This window comes from Ischnura elegans, chromosome 7, assembly GCF_921293095.1.
Source record: "Ischnura elegans chromosome 7, ioIscEleg1.1, whole genome shotgun sequence".
NCBI classification, from domain to species: domain Eukaryota; kingdom Metazoa; phylum Arthropoda; class Insecta; order Odonata; family Coenagrionidae; genus Ischnura; species Ischnura elegans.
The window spans coordinates 103,434,520-103,454,042 of NC_060252.1; the positions used below are offsets into that span (position 1 = coordinate 103,434,520).

Below are 19,523 nucleotides of genomic sequence, written 5' to 3' on the forward strand. Positions count from 1 at the left end.
GAACCCATCCTCATAAGTCCATGTGACACCTTTTTAAAACAAATATCTCTTCGGTTTTAAGTTTATTCACCTGATTAGTGGCACTAGCCTTTGCATTATCTCACTCAGAAGTACCACATTGTCATAGTTGATAATTCGTGCTACACAAAGCACCTGTTATTTTCACCATCCTATTTGTTTACAGGAATGAGAAAGACGTCGAGCATCACAATGAGGAGCCCAGGTGCCTGGGTGAAAACAGTATTAGTCGTTCACCCGACTCAAGAACCTGGGGTGACCCTGATTTAGGACCATTCCATCCGAAAGAATTCCGGAGCAGTTTGGTCGATCTCAGCCCTCAGACACCTCAACTTTCCAGCCCAATCACTGCCAAAAGTCAGCTTTCCATCGAGGGGTCCTCGTCGACGTGGAGTCACCCCTGCCCCAGGCATTCCTCATTCTCTAGGGAGCCCGGGGGACAGCTCATCAGATCAGCCAGCTCGGACTGCCTCCTCCTACATCGGTGGCCTTGTTCTCATTGTCACGTTTTGAACACGAGTGTCACCTTGCACTGTGTTGCCTGTGGCTACCCAGCCACGAGCATCGATAGTCCATGTGAAGCTGACGGTGCTCACGCCTTCCCCTTACGTGATTTAACTGTGATCGACTCAAATACGAAGCCAGAGGACGAAAGGCTGGATCCAATGGCTGCCACAGCCACCGCTGCCTGCGGTGGCAGACGCTGGTGTAATTCGGTTGTGACGTGTAGAGACTGCCAAAATGGTAATGCGAATGAAGTTTCTCACTGTGAAGCCTGTAGGGCAGCTTGGTTGGGGCAGCGGTCTGGTCAAACAGCCGGTCATGTTGCGAACGGTCCAAGCATCCCGCAACAATCCATGGATGACAGTGTCAAGGGTCTTCAGAGTCGGAGGACCATAGTGGATTGTAAGGAGTGTTTGGCAGAAGCTCAAAATCGTTCACCTAAGAGGCATAGCCCATCTGTTTACGATCGAGTGAAGTCGAAAGTCAGCCGCTCCCTATCCAATGGCTCAGTTGTGCAGAAACTATGGCTCGAGTCACCAAATTCATTCTTGCCCAAGGCCCTTAGTGGAGGTATATTTCGAAGGCCAAACAGTCTTGTCACAGACAATGAACCGAAATGTGGTGAAAGTGATGTTGAACAGAAGTACGATTCCAGAACTGTGCAGCCCTCGAACACTAGCAATGATCTTTACAGTGGCGGGGCCAGTGTGGGTTCTGGAATGGTTTGGACTTGTCTTAGGTGCACTCTAGACAACGTAGGCAACGAAGACAGGTGTGAGGTGTGCGAAACCCCTCGGAAGCCCATTATTCCAACTGTCATGCCCCCTCAGCTGCCTGGCACCATCAGTCGTAATGGCATTGTCATCACTGTTCCAGACTGGAGTGTGTCACAGACTAAGAAGTCATCTCAGACCGTGCGTGATTCCACACCGCGGCGAACCCTAGCCCCCAACTGCAATGATAACAACGGAGGCCTCTCCCCTTCCTCCCCCACTTGCACTGCTGGCCGACCTATTTATCGAAGATCTCTGTCTGAAATGAATGCCACCAATTTAGAAGAATCAGCCCAGCAAAAATTTGTGTCCAACCGTAGGAGTTTAGTGGAAGGTGAACATCAGAGTCTTGACTTGGAGTTGCAGCCTCAACCAGTCCATTCATCGGGCATAAGGTATTCGTACATTGGCATTTCAGACCCCTCTTCACCTAGGCTAGTATCCAAAACATCCTGCAAACCAGGTGGTCTCGGAGACATGCGTGTTGACCTTCCTCGTGACTCCAATCCTAGCAACCCAGAGAGCCAACCAAAAACCTCACCGCAGCCTCGTCAGGGGCCTGGTTTCACCTCATCCGCATTTGATCGCATGTGGACCTGCACCAAGTGCTCATTTGCGTACAACCCTCTTTGGTCTGACAACTGTGATATTTGCTATTCCATGCGCTCGCCCCCTTCCCTCACTGAGCCTAGTCTCATCACAGTTACCAAAGACAGTGTACGGTACACTCCAACCAAAAGGGAAGCGGCTGGATTGGCCCCCGGTCCGTGTCCTGTTTCCATCAGCACTCCCACCTTGGCCACCCAGGAGAGGGATCTGGATGAAGATTTTCAATTCCTACCCGCTGAGCCTAGTCCCACAATCGTCATTTCTGCTTCAGAGAGGGATTGGACTTGTCGCAAGTGCACTCTGGTCAACTCTGAAAATACTGTGGCCTGCCTTGCGTGCGGAGGATCCCGTTTGAAGAGCGTCACTGCCATCGAAGATTTCACCCTAAGGAAGGGTGAATTCTGGTCATGCGGACAGTGCACCCTGAAGAACCCTCTGTCTGCCCACAGCTGCCTTGCATGCAAGACCAGGATCGATCTGCCATCTGCAGAGCAGCCAGGAGGTCGTGGGCGGAGGAGTCCATCGCCAGCAGCTCCACGGTCCAAGACCAAGGCAAATTGTGGTCCAAGTGCCACCTCATCACCAATGGGCCAGCATCCCAATGGTGGGGCCGTACCAAAGCAGAGGGTGGGGGTAAGTCGCAGGGCAAGCCAGGGTCACCATCATGGTAGTGGTCGGTCTAGTGCCAGCAGTGGAGGGAGCAGCAGTGGTCATCGCTCTAGCGGCCCGTCGACGCCAGATGGCATGCAGGGACTGTCCACCAGGGTGGGGCGTGAACCCTCGATTTCAACTGCATCCATCTCCCCTGCATCTTCATGGCACTGTGTGGTCTGTACGTTTGAAAACAGGACCTCGTCAGTCTCCTGTGACATGTGTCAGAGTTCCAGAGGGGCCAGAGCTCCCGGGATAGTTCTGACTCCTGGGGCCATATCGGGTGCCGAAGGTGGCGTTGCCGGGCATGCTATGCCCAGTGTGGTGCCTTCAATGCAGGCGATGGGGGGAGCTGCCGTTCCTCCACAGCCTGGCGTCATCAAGCAGGAGAGTGAGCTGATGGAAGATCTGCGAAACATCGAAGAGAGGGAGGCATTGGAGAAATGGGAAAGAATTGTGCAATATTGTCGTGAGGTTGGTATTCCTATTAGTATGTTTGAAATGAGTTTCCCTTGTCCTGAACAATGAAAATCGTTTAAGTAGCTATTAGGGTTCTGGTCATCATGGCCTAGTTTCATTTTTTCATTGTATTGCTTAACGCATTGCAAGCTGTCCAATTAAATTATTTTCCTCTTTAACACACTTGGCAGTCTCTAAATGTGATTGTGTTATTCATGAGTCACATGTTAAATTTTCTATGATCTTCTCCCATAATTTAAATCAGTGTTTTGCTGAATAGATTTTTTTCATGGTGATTGGAATTTAATTCTTGTAGTTAAACTTTCTGATATTCCTCTAGCAGCAAGAACCGTAATGGAAGTAATTTCATGTAATGAATTTATGGAATTCTGCTTTTAATAACCATTTTGCCCTCATCATTTGCATTGGTATTACCTAAGTTCCATGTGCATTTAATTCTTTTTGCTGCATGGTTATGGCAAGCATTGAGCAGACTGTATTTTTCAACCTGTAAAGGTTTGATTGCTTTTCACCCATTTTGCTTTTATTTCCTTACTTTTTTCTGATTGTTTATAATTTGCTGATGGTACTTAATTTACGTTGCTGAGGGATGGGGTTGATCAGGTCGTTTTCATTAAAATAAATTGAGGATAAACTAGGCCACTAAGTAATGCTTTACTCATCCCATTTTAATGGATGACGGATTCATTTCAACCCTTCCAAGGCCACTGTCAAAGGTATTCTGAGTGTTTGGCTGGGTGATGCCAAGTTTTATATTTTTTCACTCTCTCCCCAACTCATCCAGTTACAAGGCTATTCAGTCAAGTGGAATTTGGAGGTGTAGGTTACACAAGAGGGTGGAGGGGAGGGATGGTGTCACTCAAACGTGAATCTGGAGCATGGATTGGGAAACTGGGAACATCATTCATTCATGTTTTGTTTTCCTTTTTTCGTTCCTTTTTCCTTGTTCTTACATAGAGGGCATCCATGCCTGCATAAGCTTAATATACCTGAGCACAGTTAGACTGCTTTGTCACTTGCTGCTGAGCTTCTACCCCTGGATGTTCTCCTCTTTTCCCATGAGGATCTCCTCTATTATATTGTGGAGCCTGTGAATTTGACAAGAGAACTTCTTGAGTGTATTGAATAATAACTAAACTACCCTGTTGTGAGAAGTTTATAGTCGAGTGTCTAAGATGCCTATAAAAAGACGGATTTCAAAGCTCATCTATAGAGATGTAAGTTTAAATTTCCATCCTCTCTTGTGCTTATGTCATTCTGTGATGTTGCTGCTCTTATTTTTTTGTACAATTATGTCCAAATGTACTCAATTTTTTACTCAGTGCTCAAAAGGAATTTTTAATGATGCTCCTATACTTCATATGAGAATTATATTCTGTGTTGGCTAAGTGAAATATATTTGCTGCTGTATTATTTTTCATATTCATGCATACTTTAAAATTTGTGTTGTTTTTATTTTCTTGGCCTAAATTGATGTCAAATAATTTTAAGTTTTGAACTCTTCCTTTGTAAGACTCATATTTTTTTAGGACTCTAAAATAATTTTGCGTGCAATTTTGTTGATGGCAATGTTTCGATTTGATTGTAATAAATTGTGACTAATACCGTCCATTTCAGAATAAGGAACCATTTGTGGATGATTCCTTTCCTCCCGCTCCCAAGTCATTGTATTACAATCCAGCTGAGACCAAGGACAATCATGTGGTGCAGTGGCTGCGCCCACACCAGATAGTAATGGAAGGAGACACCAAGCTCAAGTGGGCCATTTTCCGTACACCTCTCCCCTCTGATATTTCCCAAGGTGAGGTACATCTGTATGTCACTATTGCAAATAAATCACATTATATGAACTTAGATTTAATCTGTGAAAAAGACTTCTAGTTTACCATTGAACTCTCTGTTCTTTTTTTTCATTTTCATTTTATGGTGGAGTTTGCTTGAGATAATGTGTATTACTGATTGTTCAATTTTCAAAGTGATAGAAATTGTTATAAATTTTGACTGCCCTTATTCAGGCTGCTCCTTAGGAGCTGTTGATAGTAAAAAAATTAGTTGAGGAAGTGCATCAGAATTCTTATTGGTTTCAAATCTCATTCGTGCTCTCATTAATAATTTAATTTATGTTTAAAATCCATTTATCACTCATAAAACAACTCATAGCTAATTTTCATGTTACATTTTTTTAGTTGTTAAATATTTTGCCAGTCATTTTTTAATTGAATTGTTTTTAACCCTTTCGCGTCCGCGCCTGACGCGCTTTTCTCTGCAGTAGTGGCGCATAGCTGATGTGGGTTAGCTCAGTGGTGAGGTACTTGCGCTCACTTTTTCGTAGCTAGCTCGGCCAAATTAAAACTTAGAATAATGATTTATGTATCACAATAATTCTTTGACTCAGGACTTTTGCCCTGATATAATAATCGTTGTATGTTATTAGTTTAAATATTTTTTTTTTCGGGTCAAAGAAAAATATTTTTTAGCTTTTTTGTTTGTTTTTTTGTGATTCATGCGCATTTTTGTCTCTACAAAGTTTACGGAAATAAACTATCGTATCTACAGTTTTATTTGGCTATGTATTACCTTTCAAATGGTATGCTCGATTTTGTTCTGTAGCGAGAGGTTTAGATTTTAGAGCAATAAAACCAAAACAAGGCATAATGGGACTTTTAATGACAATGGCACATTTGGAAACAATTTGGCACACCTACTTTTGCATGTGTGTCCATTGATCTAAGGGACTAAAAACGTACAAATGGCCTTTTATATTAAATAAAAGACTACACGGAACCTATGTTTTTCGAAACCTTGATTTTATATATTTTTACGGTATTTTGATAGTGTGTGATATACATTATAACAATCTCCAGGACAGAGCGCTGGATTTGACGGGCACGTCGCGCAGAAGATGCCCGACTGCTTCCTGCCTCGTGGCTTATTTCTATCGCTGCAAACAGCGCAATCCCGGGGTTTTCCTTTTCCTAGCTTATGGAAAAGCCCATCCATTCTGTTAATGTCCCCTTCTGAGGACCTGGGGCGTTTCTTAGTGACCGGAGTCCGCCAATCACCGATCAGCTGCTTCATCAGCTGTTCTCGAAATTTGAGGTGCGATATCTGCACAGAAATAAATATTTATTTATTAGTAAAATTTGCTTTATAGCTTACACATGAAATAACTACTTCAATAATTTGAAAAAATATCGTTTACCGGGGTCGCCATTTTTTTCTCCTGGACGAGATTGAAGAGTAGGTATGCGTTTACAATACTGACTTCCAGGATCCAGAAGAATACCTTATGCCACCATTTCTTTGACTTGCGCGAAAAATTATACGAAGCGCAGTAATGATCAGTGCGATCGACTCCCCCCATTTTTGCCGTGTAGTTTAGCACAGCAACCGGCTTAGTGACTTCTTCGGTCGTGCCATCTGCTTTATAGCGCATCGATTGCGCTGTAGCGGCGCCGTGATACGTTCTGAGAAGTAGAACCACCCGTTTGTCTTTCCAGGCAATGACAACGGTGTTGTTTTTCTTGAAAGCCAGGATTTCACCCTTCTTAAGTTTCTTGGTTTGCTTTCCTTTCACCTGATAGAATAGGATTCTTTTCATTATATATGTTCAATAAAAATTGACAATAATTTGCAAAAGTAAGCTTACCTCAGGAGGAAGATTTTTTCGGTTAGCCATCACAGTAGTGTGCGTTGATATTAGCAGCAATTCGCTAGCGAGGTTCGGACTTGTGTAAAAGCGATCAGTGAAGACGTGGCGCCCCTTCGCCCCGCAATCAGACTGAAGTTTTTGCATCAAATGTAGAACAATCCGGGAGGTGAAAGGCAATTCTGGTCGAACCAGGCTATCAGTTGTCGGTTTGCCAAAGTACGGCACGAACCCAACGATGTATCCCGTTGCAGAATCTGCGACAGTATAGACGCGGATCCCCCACTTTGTTGGCTTCTGAGGGTTATACATCTTGAATATAATCCTTCCCTTGAAGCCGGTAGTAGATTCGTCATCATCTAATTCCAATTCACTTTCGGAATCCCCTTCCAGAATGAAACTACCGTCGTTTACAAGTCTTTCAATCTCCCTCGGAGAGAGCGCCATCGTTGAAAATAACAAGAATAACCACGCAAATCAACACACTTAGGTAATAAAGTCACTAGAAGCACAAAGAGGCACAGTATAGGCAAGCGCGTACGTTCCTCCTTCCAAAAAGCTCGGTGGGCAACTGACTTCTAAGTATGCTCCTCACTCTTTCCCCACCTCTCCCAGTGCCCGGGAAAGTCGCAACAGCCACGTGTTAAGCCACTTACATGTAGATCATATTTTTCTCAACAAAGTAGTGTTTGCCGCAGGTTACTAGCTCCACGGATGACCGAGTAACTAACAATCAAAAAGACGCTTGTCGCTGGGCAACACAGATCGCCTGCGGTCTATAAGCGGAAGGCGCGCATGGCAACATATGTCGCCTGCGGCCGCGAAAGGGTTAATGTCAGTGTGAAAGTAATTTCCTTGATGAACGTCCATTATTGATATGTTGATTATCCCACGGTTGGATGTAATCATCACTAAAAGTTGATTCTTATTGGTATTTAGGGTTGAGGGGTTCAAACTCATGAACTTCTCTCTCTTTATCTGATTATTTCGTGATGCTCATATACTTCATATACTTGCTGCTGTCTCATTTTTCATGCATACTTAAACAGTTGTATGATTTTTATTTATAGGCCTTAATTGATGTTAAATAATTTTAAGTTTGGAGCTCTTCCTTTGTAAGACTCATAGTTTTGTTGGGCTCAAAAATAATTTTGCGTGCAATTTTATTGATGATAATGTTTTGATTTGCATTTATAAATAGTGATTCATATAGTGTTTAGGAGATAACACTCTTAGATACACCCTTTCACATTTAACTCCCCCATCCAAGAAAATTTATTGCCCTTGCCAAGAAACCCTCCAAAAACCTTTTGTGGCTAAGGCTTTCGTACTTATTTGGTGAATGTATCTTGCTTTGCTCTCAAAGGAGTACTTGGGAATTGCTGGCTGCTTAGTGCTCTTGCCGTCCTTGCGGAGAGAGAAGATCTTGTCAAGAAAGTGATGGTGATGAAGGAGTTTTGTCACCAAGGTGCATACCAAGTACGCTTGTGTAAAGATGGGAAGTGGACTACTGTGTTGGTAGATGACCTCCTGCCCTGTGATAAACGTGGCCATCTTGTCTACTCTCAGGTACGATTGAGTGTGCACAGTCGACATGCCAGTATTATAAAATTGGTTACTCTAGATAGCAAGAGCATTGACAAGTTTCCTTCAAATAAATTTTATGGTGATTAGTTTTAATCGGCTGCAGCAATGCCAGATGTGATGATGATGCAGCTCATCAAAAGCTTTTCCTTTAACATCATTGTTCTGATTATTCATCTTTATGGAGGGGGAAATCAAATTCCTCTATGAAAAAATATAAAATTTGTTATTTTCAATAGGTAATGAACTTACTTGGTTATGAACCCAATGTGGAAAGAAATAGTGATGTTTTTATGGCATTTCAAATAATTAAAAACCTCCAGTCACTCTTGGCGTACCCTGTACAAACCCAACTGTAGGAAATTAATGCGGCACATTAAATTGTTAGAAATTCCATCATTTCCCATAGTTAATCTTTCAAATATTTTTTAAATATTTGGTGGTATTTCTCATTTTAATTCAATGCTTAGGTCAATTGCTTCGGGAAAGGTCAGCATTTGTTGGTTGCATATGATTAGTATTTTGCAGGGTGCATTATGCGAATCATAATGCTTGAAAATGGTTCATGACTCTTGTAAAGGCCCCTGAAGAACTTGAGACAACTGCTTCATTTAAACTTATACCATAGCATTTCGTGATCATCTCTTGGACAAGAGCTAAATAAACTTATGGAACTGTTGACCACAAAGCGTCATGGAACATTGCTCTAGGACTTCATCCAAAACACAAATGCCTCTGCTCCATCAGCTTGTCTTCCTTCCCACAACTATGCAAATATAATAAAAGCTGCAAAACTCTGGAAGCTGGAACTCATTTAGTATCGTAGAGGAATTTATAGTATTTGTAGAAAAATTTTCCATATTTATACTTAGCATTGTTTTTGATATTCATATGTTTTTGAGTTTAGGTGTTGGATAATATTCAGTGAACATTGTTTTATTTCGTTGAATGATAAAATTAAAAGTCTCATTCAATATTCTTAGAAGTTTTTTTAACCTCAGTACATGGGACTAATGCCCCGTTCACACTACGTCCTTTTTACGCCGGTTAGCCCCGACCATGGTTACAAAACGAGGTGTGAACGCAAGTTCCCGTTAACCGTGGTTGGGATTCTGACCACCGTTTTCCGACCATGGTTGGCGGTAGTTCATGCGTGTGTGAACGCAAGTTGGTTAAAAGCTGGTTAGAAAAAGAAGAAGGCGAAGCAGCAACGAAGTGGGATAGGAGGAAAGAAAACAGAAAATAAAGTTTCGAAGAGGAGACGGCCGTTATTGTTGAATTATATTCGTCAGAATTAATTCAAAGGAAAGTGCTATTGATTCATTCTGTAATGTGTTGTATAGTATGAGATTTTAAACCTGATTTAAGTTATGCGATATACTTTATAGTTCGTAGTGAATTAGCTATTAGCTCGTATTGTATTGTTACGGACAGATTGAATAATCTATATAAATATTTTGCTAGAATTAAGTAAAATGTGCGAAACTACCATAATAAAAATCCGAAGGTCACAATGATTTTAATGTTTTGGTAAGAGTTCTTTGTCCCAGTTTGAAAAAGATCACTTATGTTCATCCTTGAACAAAAGTTCTTCCCATATCAATATAAAGTATCAGGCTAACGGCTAGTCAGATGTATCGATAGAAAATAAATTTAGAAACGTCGGGTGATACCACATATCGCAAAAATTACTACGTTCTCTCTCTTATTTCATAAGTTAAATTTCAACAATCGTCACATCTCTGCAAGTTATTTGTCCACATTTGAAGAAGAGGTAAAAGAGTTTTAATTTACGGTATAGCATCAGAGTGGATCATGTCCTTTGTCAAAGTCAGAAAACAATAATAGCTAAGAAAGTAATGCAGCGAAAAGTGTATCTCCATCCCAAATCACAAGTGTCTCAAATTGAGGCTCAAGTCTCAAGATTAGGTCCTCGATTTTCTTCACCTACATCAATGATTTGTCGACACATCCGAATCAAGGGCAAGTAGTAGTATATGTTGTTGATATCAACCTAATTATCAGCAATATTCGCTTTCATTCGTATTAAATAGAGCAGTAGAAGAATGCAAGCCACACTATGGATGAAATGATTAGTTGGACGAACACATTTGAATTACCTTCTACGTAGCAAGGAACAATGATTGTCGACGCTGGAATGCAATTTTTAATTCATAAGCAGCTCATAATATGCACATATGTTTAAATTCATCATCAATATCATTGCAATTAACACAAGAACTTTTCCCTGCACATTCTATATTTCCTTCCAACAAGTTATTCGCTCTTGTCAATTCATTTTTCACTTGAAATTACTCTACCACTCATCAGATGTCGCCAGGGTCTAACCATGGTTGAGTGTGAACGCGCGTTGGTTCTGACGTCATCTTACGCTGGTTAAGAAAGATGGTAATGTGAACGGGGCATAAAAAAATGGAATACATATTCAGAATTGAGGAAGGAAATACAGAGCTATTTCTCCACACTTGCCTTTCATTTTTCATTCTATTCTCTCGATTATTTTTCAAGGCTGTGTTGCACACTTGTAGGTGAACATATCTGCTGTACCTAATTCACTCCCATCGGGCCATTTTCATACAAATTTCTACAGAATCATATTTGCATCTATTATCTTGATGATTTAAAGTATCATTCATTGGGAAAAGGATTTTGATTTCGAGGTAACATTCAGTTATGATGGAATTAAAATTCATTAATATATGTTTAATTTCCAGGCCAAGCGAAAGCAGTTGTGGGTTCCCCTAATTGAGAAAGCAGTGGCCAAAATCCATGGTTGCTACGAAGCACTTGTTTCTGGACGAGCAATTGAAGGACTTGCAACGCTAACAGGTATCAGTGTGATTGATTTCTCAGCTTCTTACCACTTGAGTTATCCTGGATATTGGTCAGGGAAAGGAAAAAATTATTAGATCCTTCTAGGTGAATAGTATAGCCAGTGTAGTCAGTAAAATATAAATGTAAGAACTATGTGTTAAGTGAATCATTCACACAAAAAAAATACAAAAATGGATGTTAATACACTGTGGGTAACAAGGGTCTGTGGTTTCATATCCGGTCCAGGGCAATTTTTTTCTCTTGGTAATCCATGTATTTATCACCGCCATTCACGCAGTAGACTTCAAAATATTACATATGCCACCATGCACTGCATTAGCACAGTTTTGAGGCTCCCAACAGGTTGTGGCTTCATTGAAGTCCTTTCTCTCTCTCATTGCCATCCTTGATGGACTGTGATGGCCTAATATCTAGTACCATGAGACTCAGTGTAATTGCCATGGGAAACTAGGCACTTGGATAGTGTAGTGGTGTGCATAGTGGTCAGGAAAGCCAAAGATCCGCAGTTCGACTCCTGGTCTAGGGGAATTTTTTCACATGGCAATTCATGTATACGGTTACTAGTCATTTGTCAGCCAGTTACTGAAACACTGCGATTCAGGCTTTTTTTGATGATTGTATCCTGAGGGACAACATCTTTCCAGACTCAAAGATTTATTAATTTATAGGGATATTTCAGGATATGCTATAAAGCTAGCATGTTTTAGAAATGATCTTTTGGTAAAATGTCACTGATTGAGTATACACCCATGCCTTGTATAGTGCAATTTCGGTTGGTGCAATTTCGATGTAGTGCAAATTCGTTCCTCAGGGAAACATCGCAATGCAGTGTAGCCTAATCAAAAAATTAAATGCTCTCATGATAAAGCGTGAACTTGCGCTAAGTACACACGAAATTGCTATCATTTTATGCATATTAATAGTATTGCTTGCCTCAAATCTTCTTTTTTGTTTATATATTAATCGAAATCAATTACTGTGCAATGGCCAACAGTAGTACTCGTCATTGGGTCAGATAGCCGGCCTACTGAAGTAATTTATCTCGTCTCCTTAACAGAATAACATTAGTTAATTTAGATCATTAATTAAGCGTGGAGCTAGTGGAAATTTTTTTTTTTTTTTAAGCAATACGGTTATATAAATAAGGTATTCTAAGGATATTTATGGGAAGTTATATGGTGTAGAGGAAATAAGATACCCAAAACCTTTGCTACCAGAAATGCATCCCTATCTTCCCAATGTTAATACACTCGTATAATGCAGATTCGTATGCTGCAAAGACCCCAAGGAACGCATCCCTTGCACTATACGAGGCATGGGTATACAAGGCATCTTGGATGATTATTGTTTAATTTCTGATCTATGCATCGTTGAATGTACATTATTCTTCATTTTTAGGTGCTCCCTGTGAAAGTGTTCCTCTTCAGCCCTCCTCCTTGCCATCTGAAGAAGAGTTGGATCGTGATCTCATTTGGGCCCAGCTCTTAAGTTCTCGAGTTGCTGGTTTCTTGATGGGAGCATCTTGTGGAGGAGGTAACATGAAAGTTGATGAAGATGAATATCAGCGGAAAGGACTGCGTCCCAGGTAATGGAAGCTGTTTGGTGTTACATAAACATACCTACTTCATCTCATTTATTCTCATGCCACGTCTGTACTTTGACGCTGGAAAAAAATTCCACCAACAATGATAATATTTTTGGCTAATTACACAGGATGCTTCCCATTCTTGCTAGATGTACGTATTCAATGAATCCTGAATCACACGATCATTTTCTTTCGTCGCAAAAAGTGAACACTAGAGTGATCGCTTTTCATGACGGGAAAAGTGATCACTAGAGTGATCATTTTTCTGAATCACACGGTCACTCTCGCCGTCGCCTTTCGCATCACTTCTGATATCACAACGCGTTGTCATAGGACCTGCATCACGAAAACATACAGCGTGTTTGTCGGTCGTTCCCACGATTGTCAAACGTTGCGCTGCAATCGCTCCATACGGGCATGCGTTCCGATTGGATGATATGGGGTTTTAGGGACGGTTTTAGCGACGGAAAAAGCGACCTGACGAGTGATGAAAAATAGCGATGGGAATCCTCATCGATCGCGAAAAACAATTGCAATTGCAACAAAATTTGCAAGTGATCACTCTAGTGATCGCGATAGTGATCACTAGGAAATGACGGATAAAATGATCGTGTGATTCTGGCTTAAGTTGAGGAAAACTTTTAGCAATCCATTTCCCATAAAACTGATAAAAATTTTCTTAATTTAGTGAAAAATTTTGACTACTGAGAGAAATTTGTTGTGCCTTTGAGTAAATAAATTTGTGTAGTGATCATTGTCAATGGTGGAAGTTCTATTAAAATTATTAGTTCTCACCTTTCTCAATTTCTGGTAAGTACTAGTCAAATTGAAATGTAATGGTTTTGATTAGGGATGGTCCTGTCGGATACCTCTGATCCAAATATCGGCAGATGTTGCCCTTCACCAGATACTTATGATCCAAATTTGTGAAAGACATCTGATCTGGATTCTAAATTTTAAATTAATGCTTCAGTGAATGCAATGTCCCATAAAAGAGAGTGGTGAGAGTTCTGATCCTCTCAAGAGTTCAGATCTTTGCAAGCACCACTGCATTACGACACTTGTCCTACTCGTGAACTATTTTGTTAAAAATCTCTCGTAGGGGTAATGCTACAGACTTTCAGCCGTGGAAAATTTTAAGGCATAATATGATAGGCATATAGTGTGGCTCTTCCCAAGAGATTGAACAATCATGTGGGGAATCTCAGCATCGCAGGATAATAATTTTATTTTTTATTTATTTTATTTTATTCTCAAACCACCAAATACAGCTCATAATGGCCATTTTATATCGGGGTATTCAACAAATTTACAAGTAAACGTACACAAACAACCATGCCCATGGATAGAGGAAACCTACCCAGGTGGGACTCGAACCCGCAACCTCTTGTTTGGCAGGCGAGGACGTTACACCGCCGCCACCGAGGGCGGCGAACCACATCAATAGTAACTATGTCGCAGATTTCAAGAAACCACCCTCAGCCCTCCATCAGCCAATGGTTTTTTTCGTTTCCAAGATCACACAGACCATAAATCATTGTCTTCAAAGTAAAATATCAAGTTGTACGTGAAAAATCATCGTGAAGTGTGTTTCATCGAGGGATCCCTACCCCATCTCACCAACTGACCTTTTTCGGCCTACCTGCTTCAACTCTCCATTTCTGGAGGACAAATGCTGGGTGAGTGACTTTCTGGGCCCGAAGATGACTCAATAGCTTTGGCAATTAGATGTCATTCACGAGATTTAAAAAAGAATGAGAACAAACGCGATGCATTTCTGACAATATTTCAGTTTTTTCAGCTCCAATTGACTGCCATTTAGTTTTTCATAGATTATACTAATATTCAACATTGTCCAAGCTCTACAATTTTCTAAGAAACAAGCGTAGAGTTAGCCCCCTCAAAACAGGGAGAGAGGGACTGGAAATGCTAACTGCATACATCATGTAGCTCGTCCGGCTTCGCTTTGAAGGCAATGATGTCACAAAATAGCAAGAACTGACATTTTTGTCATTGACTCCCTCATTTGTAGTCTCATTGCTTTAAAGGCGGATCGCTCTCCTTCCCCTCCACCTCCCCTTTACGTACTTCTGCTGCCCACCCCTTCCTCTCGAGATCGCTAACCAGTGGTTCTAATTCTGTTCCCGCACCTCATCGCATCTGAAGTCAATGTTGTTCGAAACATTGTCAATTACATCGCAGATTGTGCAGTTGCATTTTAATTTAATGATGTATTGATGAAAATGTATTTCATTGTGTGGAAACATTTTTATTGAGATAAGGAGAGCTCAATGTATGCCATCTGTGCGTGCTGTGGCATGAAACTATCACGAGGAAGTGCAAAATCCACCTCGCCACAACTGAAACACTTGTGGGTGAAACGCAAGTCAGCATGTGATGAGATAGTGACAAAATTCGGGGAAATGTGTGTGAGGAAAATTTGAATACGGTCTAATAACATGAAAGTTTATAAAAATGATTTTTAATCAGTAAAAATATTGAAATACGTATGAAAATGTAAATGGCATTTCTTAGATCGCATGTATCCAGAAGAATTCTTCAAGAAGAGTAGAAGGGTTTCGAAACTTGAATAATTACTTCCTTTTATTGCTGGCAATTAAAAATGCATTTGGATTTGAAAATATCCGAATATCCGACCTCTGAAATCAAGTATCTGATCCGCATCAAAAAAAAATCCTTGATCTGTCCATCACTTGTTTTGATTGTAGGTAACCGTTAATTTCATGAGGTCATAATGGAGGTAATGGGTTGGAGTTGTGCTGAATCTAATCCAATGTCACGTTGTGGAGAGAGGGGAAATATGTTAATTTTTTCAAGAAGAAACAACGTAAAATCACACGGTCCACTGTGCACCAGTGTCCTAAGTGCGACCCGTACGGATTGTCACACATCAAGTTACTGAGCTTCAGTGTGCAAGCGACAGCTGTTAAAAGTGCAAGTCCCTGTGCACTGAATTAGAAAGGGCATTCCTTCGCCATTTTTAGTAGATCCTCTATTTAGTAGGTTATTGTTTTATTCTTAGCTGTGATTCAAGACTACATTCTGTTCAAAACTTGATGGCCCCTTTGTAGATATCAGTTTCGGGCATGGGCGAGTGTATTTTGAAGGAGCACCATCACACGAGTGGGATAAGTTAAAATCGCCATATTTGCTTAGGATTTAACTCCATTTGAGGTCCATACTTGACTTAGTTTGAAGCACTTCACCTTCCCTCCAAACAACTTGCATCAGCATTGTGTAGGTTTGTTATTGTGTACACTCTAGTGTGCCATAGGGTAGTTTCCTTCATCAAAGAAAACGAAAGGCATTGATTGCGATTCGTTACCCACTATTAGTGTATTCATATTATACAAATTATTTGGTTTTAGAAATCATAGTTTAGACGAATGATAACGGTCAATTTTAACCTCATTTGAAAAAGGCCAGATTGGAACCCATGCGATGCCACTCCACGTGATGTCACAGGGACCTAGTTTCTATACGAGTAGATAGGAGTTTTACATTGTCTGAGATTACCGATGCATGCATGAGGCACAGAGCTCAGGGAAACATGTCTTAAAAATCACCTACTAAAACTGCCTATGGTCGGAAAGTTTTCTTCGTTTGATAAGGTATTAATAATCCTTATTTAAGCCAAGCGCTACCAGCTAGCAGGGTACTCTGCTACCTTCTAGCATCCTGCGTCGTATCAACGCTCAAAGCCTCGCCCCAAGGTCACCTCACTTGCGGCAGCGGGAACCAGAACGATGTCACATGGGGTTTTTCCCAGCATTCATATTTGGCCGTCGCGTTTTCGCGCACTTGAAAATTTTCACTTTTCATTCAGTCCAGAAAAATAGATATCGTCATTCGAAAATCTAAGAGAGTAAAATGCGCACTCCAGGGGTAATAATCTTTCGATTCAGGCAATAAAAAAATAATAGGAAACCACCCTATTCCTCCCATTAATGAACAGTTGTCCCTGAAAAAGCTAATGAACCATGACTCTCATGACATCACCAACTCATTAAAAGTGAGCAGTTAACTAGGCATTTTTTTATTTCAAACTTATGAGAGAAAGGTTAAATGGGGGAATTTTTTTGTTATAACCTCTCATTTCCTTCCGTTTACTGAGTTCCTTTAGTAAATGGAATTCTCTTATAATCTTCTTGTCCTCCAGGCATGCCTATTCAGTTCTTGATGTCAGAGATCTGTTGGGAATCCGATTGCTTCGTCTTCGCAACCCATGGGGCCACTACTCTTGGAAGGGGGACTGGTCGGACGACTCACCCATCTGGACGCCACAGCTGAGAGAAATGCTTATGCCCCATGGTGCTTCAGACGGTGTCTTTTGGATCTCTTTTGAAGACGTTATGAAGTGAGTAGTGTTATATGCAGCCCTTCAGGTGTTTGGCCTTAGAGCAATTAATCCATTGGCATAGTGTTTTTGGTTCCTTGTATTTTGTGTTTATTATAATATTTTTCTGTAAAGAAACATCCCATTAATGAATTAGAAGGACTGAAGAAATGATATTTTCATGAGAGGGAGCTCCTTATACCCACCCAGCTGCTAGCTCAAGTGATAGTACATATATGCAAAGAATATACTTGGAATCTAATGTGTGAGAGGTACATTATCTAATGCCTGTGATAAGTACGCCTTGGCACAAGATATTATGCCTCTCGAAAGGCAATGAAGTCCATGGAATCCGAGTATTTTCTGTACTTATTTTATCACTTGTGCCAGCTAGTTTGGTGATGTGTGGTTTTCATTTTCACAGAATCATGGTATTTGTATTGCTTAGAAGTGCCAATTACAAATGTAACGACTACAGTGGACTCTTGCTGCAAGAATATGGACCACTATTTGTTTTCTCATGTTGCAAAAAAAATACAGAAAGACGCATAGAGTGTAAACCTTCTTCCAACGTTAATAGAATGTATTCATCATGAAGAACCGATATCTTTACAATTTTTCATCATAATTTACAAGTTAAATGGAAGATTTTAGTCAATGCTGATGAATTCGGTCATCTCCTTTGAAACATTATCTTAGAAAAGCATTGAAAATTTGGTGAAAAAATATTATTAACTATTAAATTATATAATATATATACAGTAAAACCCCTTATTTACACTTTTCTAGGGACCCAAGAAAAAAAGTGTAAATTGCGGGAAAATGCAAATAGTGGGAAATAGAGAATTTTCACTTTTATTCACATACTGGCTTTGGAAATGTTAATTTTTTTATTGTTCACTAAGCATTATTCCATAACATTGCTTCCCTCTGAAGCACAGCTGGCAACAAATATTAAAAAATAATCCTGTTTTGTCTGCATTAAAAGCATCTTTTGGGCTGTAACCTTCCAGAAGTCTAATATATTCAGATTCTTTCCACTGAGTTGCTGTCTCTATGTTAACATATTTGCTTTCACCACTCACCATCTTGTATACAAGACTACCTATTTTTTAATCTATCCAACCAACCATTATAGATGCCGTGGAATCTTCGATTCCCAATCTTCTGGGGAAATACTTTTTCTCAAGGGCCTTTGGGCCTGTTTACACGATACATTAATGTCTGCTTGCATGAATGATTTTTGTGGACCGGAACGGGACAGGAAATGTACGAATGTAGGCAGGGGCAGATCCAGGATTTTTCTTTCTGGGAGGGGCATAGAGGGTCTGACAGGCAAAAGATCTTGTCTTAATTGAGATTAAAACAAGATATAACAATGACTTTACTAAATTCTCTTTATTTTTATATCAAAGTTATTCTTATTGAATTAAATGATTGAGCCTCCTTGAGTAATACACAAAATAAAGCGAACGTAATGATGACCATCAGGGATGGATCCAGGATTTCTTTCTGGGGGGCACAAGCAAGGCCATATCCAGGATTTTGTTCTGGAGGGGGGCACAATGATACCACGTTATACAAAATGAACGCAATGATAACTGGACCGTATTAAAAATCTTGCATATTTTTTAAGTGTCTGGGGGGGCACATGCCCCGCCCCTATAAGTACGACTATGAATGCATGAACCAAATTTAAACAGGTTCTATTTTCTGTTCATGCATACGCACAAGTTGGGTGAATACACGGTGCATTTTCGTGTTCATAATTTAGACATTAACTTGTACGGGTTAATTTACTATGTAAACAGGCCTTTAGATGACACCATTTGCAGGAGCATTTGATGATCTTGCACCTAAAAACTACTCTTTTAGAATTCGTTCTATTTCTTCTTACCTGGAATTCTTCACAGATATTCTCTTTTTTGATAAATGTCCGCACTGGTTTGCATATTTTACAATGGCATCGCGATTTTTCACCACGAATTTGCTTGAATCGATGCGGGTTCCGGTGTGGGAATCAACTAGCTCTAAAATTTTCATATTCTCGTCAATTAAAAATGTCCGTTTTCCACCTCGAATTTCATTTTCAAGCAGGATAAATTCTATTTCCCGTACTAATTGAGGATAACTTGCCAACACACGAGTGTCTGAACTACTCCTCGGCGATCAAGTGCGTAGTACAAACTGTCGTGCGACTTCATAATTTTTTAAAGTTACAGTTGTTTGCGATACGCTGCTATGTGAATGGGATAATTCAAGTTTGAATAAGTTTTTTTTTAAGTATTTAATTAACCCATCTACGCAACGCAACTGTTGAATGAAGTCAGCGCAAATGATCGCAGTTGTCGGTCAAGTTTTATAGTTCCGGCATTTATCACGTTTCAGCACGTCTGGTTTCCTTTCAAACTCTCGTATCAAATTATAGGCTACATAATTATTGTCAACATTGCTTCA

General features: G+C 40.4%; 1 protein-coding gene across 3 annotated transcripts in view; it reads left to right on the forward strand.

The window, feature by feature from the left end:
• Window positions 1-19,523, forward strand: part of LOC124161935 (calpain-D-like) — a 40,110-nt gene that overhangs the window by 1,664 nt on the left and 18,923 nt on the right. For all 3 annotated transcript variants that reach the window (XM_046538202.1, XM_046538200.1, XM_046538201.1), the window contains exons 2-7: window positions 185-3,029; window positions 4,653-4,836; window positions 8,051-8,253; window positions 11,004-11,118; window positions 12,523-12,709; window positions 16,890-17,087. In XM_046538202.1, the coding sequence (XP_046394158.1) occupies window positions 185-3,029; window positions 4,653-4,836; window positions 8,051-8,253; window positions 11,004-11,118; window positions 12,523-12,709; window positions 16,890-17,087 (3,732 nt within the window). The remainder of the gene's footprint in view (window positions 1-184; window positions 3,030-4,652; window positions 4,837-8,050; window positions 8,254-11,003; window positions 11,119-12,522; window positions 12,710-16,889; window positions 17,088-19,523) is intronic.